The sequence below is a fragment of the Penaeus vannamei genome, chromosome 1, assembly GCF_042767895.1.
Source record: "Penaeus vannamei isolate JL-2024 chromosome 1, ASM4276789v1, whole genome shotgun sequence".
In the NCBI taxonomy this organism is placed as follows: domain Eukaryota; kingdom Metazoa; phylum Arthropoda; class Malacostraca; order Decapoda; family Penaeidae; genus Penaeus; species Penaeus vannamei.
Genome location: NC_091549.1, coordinates 56,603,996 through 56,608,995, shown reverse-complemented (window position 1 = coordinate 56,608,995; position 5,000 = coordinate 56,603,996). Strand labels below are relative to the sequence as shown.

The 5,000-nt window shown below is 33.2% G+C and overlaps 1 protein-coding gene across 1 annotated transcript in view; it reads left to right on the top strand.

Moving 5' to 3' along the window:
* The window catches only part of LOC113825330 (dehydrogenase/reductase SDR family member 12), a 10,525-nt gene extending 6,070 nt beyond the window's left edge, over positions 1 to 4,455 (top strand). Inside the window, exons 6-9 of the mRNA XM_070125109.1 lie at positions 1 to 86; positions 1,056 to 1,172; positions 1,465 to 1,567; positions 1,879 to 4,455. The exon at positions 1 to 86 is cut by the window's left edge and continues 50 nt beyond it. Of these exons, the coding sequence (XP_069981210.1) occupies positions 1 to 86; positions 1,056 to 1,172; positions 1,465 to 1,567; positions 1,879 to 1,991 (419 nt within the window). The 3' untranslated portion in view covers positions 1,992 to 4,455. The remainder of the gene's footprint in view (positions 87 to 1,055; positions 1,173 to 1,464; positions 1,568 to 1,878) is intronic.
* The last annotated feature ends 545 nt before the right edge of the window (positions 4,456 to 5,000 follow it).

Sequence of the window (5,000 nt, the reverse complement as noted above, 5' to 3'; positions counted from 1 at the left end):
AGAAGCTCAATGTCGATGACCTGCAGTTCGAGAAGATGAAGCCTTTTGATGGAACAATGGCTTATGCTCAAAACAAGAGACAGCAGGTATAGTTATTTTATATATTTTCTTTTTATTTTATTTATATATATATTTGTGTTGTGTATTTTATTGAGACATTTAGGTTGGATCTGTTCATATATTACCCAGGTTTTAATGAAGATAATTTGCAGTAATAAATAACAAGTTTTTTCTATGTTGAATAATAGTGCTTGTAAGAGTGACTTTTATTAAAATACACTTGTTTGTGATTTCATGTAAGATTGACCTCTCTTATTTGGTTTTTCTCTCTCTGCAAGTCTCCGTCCCCCCACCCACTCATCCTCATGAAGGATCACTATTTACAGCTTTCCTTAGTTTTCATACCTAAAGTCTGCCAGGATTCCTCTCCATTAGAAATTATAGTTGCAACTGAATGTTACTAAATGGCAAGTGAGGAGATGCCAATGTTCGTGTGACAGTAATCAGGCATCCCAGTTCTAGCAGCTGTTATGCTCCTTGCTTAAGGAATATCCTCCTTTGACATGATTAGTTGTCACAGGGAATCAATCCATCGGAAGCCCTGTATGAATATCAATAATAGTATGAGTAAGTGGTCCATGAGTCCACAGGATATAGTGTTTAGTATCATCTCCAAAACAATTATTTTAATCTTATATTGGATATTTAGACTTGATTTTCAACAGTTTGGTCCATTTGGGGGGGAAATTGTTGTATATGTTGCCCCACAAAATTATTTGAAAAATTATATATTCTTCATATTCAAGGATTACATAAATCTGTTTTGAAATGTACTGGAAATGTGTTACAAAGCTTTTCATCACTGTCCCTATAAATGAAGAGTGGCTTTATAAGCATTTGTATTTTTTCTAGTTGCATGAATGTAGTATCTACCTTGGAAAAGCCAAGTCAGACCACTAGAGGGCCTCTGCATAAAGGCACTGTTAGGAATCTTGGGCTAAAGTGAGTAGGGAAAAATGAATTGATTGACTGATCAAATTATTATTTTTTTAAAGGTGGTGATGACAGAACAGTATGCAAAGCAGTATCCTGATGTTCACTTCTCCTGTATGCATCCTGGTTGGGCAGACACGCCTGCTGTGAGGAATTCCATGCCAGATTTTTACAATAAGGTCAGTTTTTGATGTATGCATATTAATAATAATGATGATGATGATGATGAATAAAGATGATGGTGAATAATGATAAATAAAGATAAATATTGGTAATAATAATATTAATGATATGAAATAAAATTTCTTCAAATAATATGAACAATTTTATAAAATTTAATGACTGTACCCACCTTCTTTCCTCTACTTCCTCCCTCACTACCAGTACAGTATATCCAAGATAATCTCCTTTATGACTTCATTAGACACAGATAGAGAAAAATATCCTTTAAGTAATTCTATTTTGTTGCAGATGAAGGATAAGTTAAGGAGCCCCAGTCAAGGAGCAGATACAGCTGTGTGGCTCGCTGTATCACCTGCTGTTTTGGAACAGCAGTCTGGCCTTTTCTTCCAAGGTAGGAACTTTGTACATTATTTACCCAAAAATGATGATGGTAATGAGTCCTTACTATATGTTATGAAAAGAGATGAATATGAATCCATACTTGCAATGTTTGGAATGCATCATTTTGAAGTAATTGTGACAGACAGAGGCAGATGGAGGAGGGGGTAGGAGAGGACGAGTGGGTGGGAGAAAGAAAGGACAAGAAGGGAAAGGACAAACAGTTAAGGAACAGGGAAGACATGAGATAATAAACAGGAGATAAAAAGAGGGAGGAAGGGAGTGAGTAAGAGAAGTAAACCAGCATTTCCAATTTCCTTACAGATCGCAGTCCGGCGGCTACACACCTTCCCTTAGCTTGGACGAAAGTCTGCACCAAAGATGAAGAAAACTTCATGACTCTTTTGAACGACTTGGCAGACAAATTTAAGGCATAAGTTACCAAGATCTTCGGAGCATCATTTCCTTTTTTGTATTTTTCCTTTTCCTCTGCTTTTGATTTTCGTTTGTGTCTTTTCCCATCACTCTTTGTTAACCAATAAGGGAGGAGAAGTTTATTGAGTGTACCAGTACTGTTCTCTTTCTGATAAACTTACCTACCTCGTCATCATCATTTCCATCTTCATGCAGCTTACATTCATATAAATCAAGTTCCCAATATTACTTAAGATTTAAAGAATGAAAAAATGTTTGTATATACATGAGTAATATGTATGTTCTGGTGTATGAATAGTTCCTATGGTATGGTCATCAGTTATTCCGTATTGACTATATTCAGAGTACAATCTAAGTGCCTGTAAGCCATTCGTTGAAAATCCTGCTTTAGGGAGTGAGGGGACTAATCTTTTAAAAGTTCCACATGAAAAAGAAGGTACTCTGGAATCTCAACTCTCGGAACTGTTTGCGATTCTCGTTGACATTCATGAGTGGCTGATGGGCAGTCCTGGCCAGAACAATCTTATTTAAAGCTTTAATTGCATCATTAATGTGAAATTCCAGGGTCACAATCTTTATAAAATTTGCTTATAATAGGTATAATTATTTCTGAATCTTTTATGAATACATAGATTTACTAAAGGATTATATGATTCTGCTAATGATTCTGTCTATATATTATATACTAAGTCTTCAAATTCTTGTGTTAATGATTTAGACTGTAACCTCCAGATACAAATTAAGAGGCATAATAAAAGACAAACAAAAAATAAAGTGAAATGTAGATTGGTAATTTAACCACTTCAGATATAATTTACCATCCACAAATATTACTGAAGACTCGTTTATCAGTTAATTGTTGTTTTTGTAGTTTTGAAATAATTTTGTAGAAAAGATAACCATGTATGGCATTTTGTAATATATGTGTATAATATTTTTATCTATTTGTTTAATGCTAAATGTGATATTGATTTCCAATTAACTTGGTGCCAACTGGTTTTCCTGCACCATTATGAGCCTCATTAAGGTCACCACACAAAGTAGTTGCTTCTAAGAGCATATATTTTCCTATTTGGTGAATTTACTGTAGACTTCATGATTTCTGGGAAATGAGGCTAAAAAGGAACAAAGTACTTTCGAGAGCAGAAACTCCTCAAACAAACAAAGTTGTTTAGCTCACAAAGCTGAGAGCAGTTTGAGCAGTGCTCTTTGTGAAAGATAAAGAAAAAAGTATGAATGAGAATGAATATCTTGGCAGCACAAATATTATATTTCAAAAAATACATAAAATAAGTTAATCATTCTCATTCATACCTTTTTTTACAGGCTCGACTGCATTTGTCATGTACATGTCACCTGTCGGCAAGCCTTTAATAGAAACTAGGAGAGTCCTGTAAACAAAAACAAAAAAAAATGTGCCCACCATACCATACTAGTGTGATGTAGCAAAAATATATTTATTTATATCCCCCCCCTTATACTGATGCACAAGGAAAGGATGAAAATGTTGTAGTTTTTCCCAGACATCACATAACATAAGATACAATCTGTGCTAAACAATCCAGAAGTATATTGGAATTATGCCAGAATGTATGAAAAATAAATATATATGTAAGGAAGAAATGAAGAAACCCACAAAGACATGCCACTTATTAGATGTGTATTGTATATATGTGTTGGATATGGCAGAAAATAGTTCACAAGGATTGAAATCATAGCTGTGTGAACTCCAGATAAATAGTTTATAAAATCAGGCAATCAGTATATAGGTTACATGCAAGCAGAATATTATTTTTTTATATAGGCTTTCAACAAGTTTTAAAAATAGGTTATTAAAAATGGAATATATAAATATTGCTTAGCCTTGGCTTCATTTTATGAAGAAGATTTAAATCTACTTTGATATTTCTTTTAAAGCTATTTTGCTAGTGACACTTCTTTTTTGAAGTGGTATCTTTATAGAAGCTGGAAATTTGTTATCAAGAATTGTATTCAAGTATTTTTGCACTTTTGGTACTTGGGTAGGGTTCCAATTATGCTTTTATTTAGGCTGAGAGGAGTCCTGCTGAGATGAACAATAGGAAACTAATGCTTGGAACTTAAAGGAAACTCAGATATCAAAACAAAGAGGTTGATCCTTATGGAAAATAGTATATATGTCCAATACAAAAAATTTATTTATTGTATAACCTTAGCTGCATTGGGCCTCTATTGTAAAAGCCTTCTATTGAGTTGCATAATATATCATCAAAAAATTATCAAGGCCCATACACCACAATTAAAGCCACTTTCAATTGCTGAGTTGAACCTGTCAATTACCTATGTATGTTTAGATTAAGAATAAATTGTTATATTTGTTTGACTAAGATGTAAATATTTTTGTCTCATCTTGTGTCTCTCCAATACTTGATATATGACGGAAATGTAAACTTTGTCCAATAAACGCAAATTGCACAATCATTGGAATTTTAGCATCTCTTTATAGTGCCTAAACCATAACCACATAAATACTTCTTCTTAAACTGTTGCATCTCCAGGGTTAAGAAGTTTTTATTATTATTATTTCCCTAAAGGAAATCAGTACAAATTGTGTTAAATTAAGTTACCAATGTCCTTTTAAGCTTAACAAAATCACATTGTACATTAAATGACAGGTACATAAAAACTTTAACACACTCATTTCAAGATATTTATCCTGTGTGATGTTCTTTTCTGTAAATTTTGTATTAATGAAAATGTATAGTTTTGACAACAACTATAAATTTCCTTGGGTAAAATCTGTCTTGCAGGAGGCGTTTACAGCCACTCTGATCTCCATTGCTTTGAATTCTTTAGTCACTGAAGCCTTTTAGCATTTAATAATTCTGTAAATTATGTCCAAGGACATAAATTTGACTGAAACACTCAAAAATGATAGTATGTTCATGGTGTGCTACTTTATTAGATTTCATTTCCTTTCTTACACTTCAAACTTCATTTCTTACAAATTCTTGGGTTTCCTCTTCCGTAAT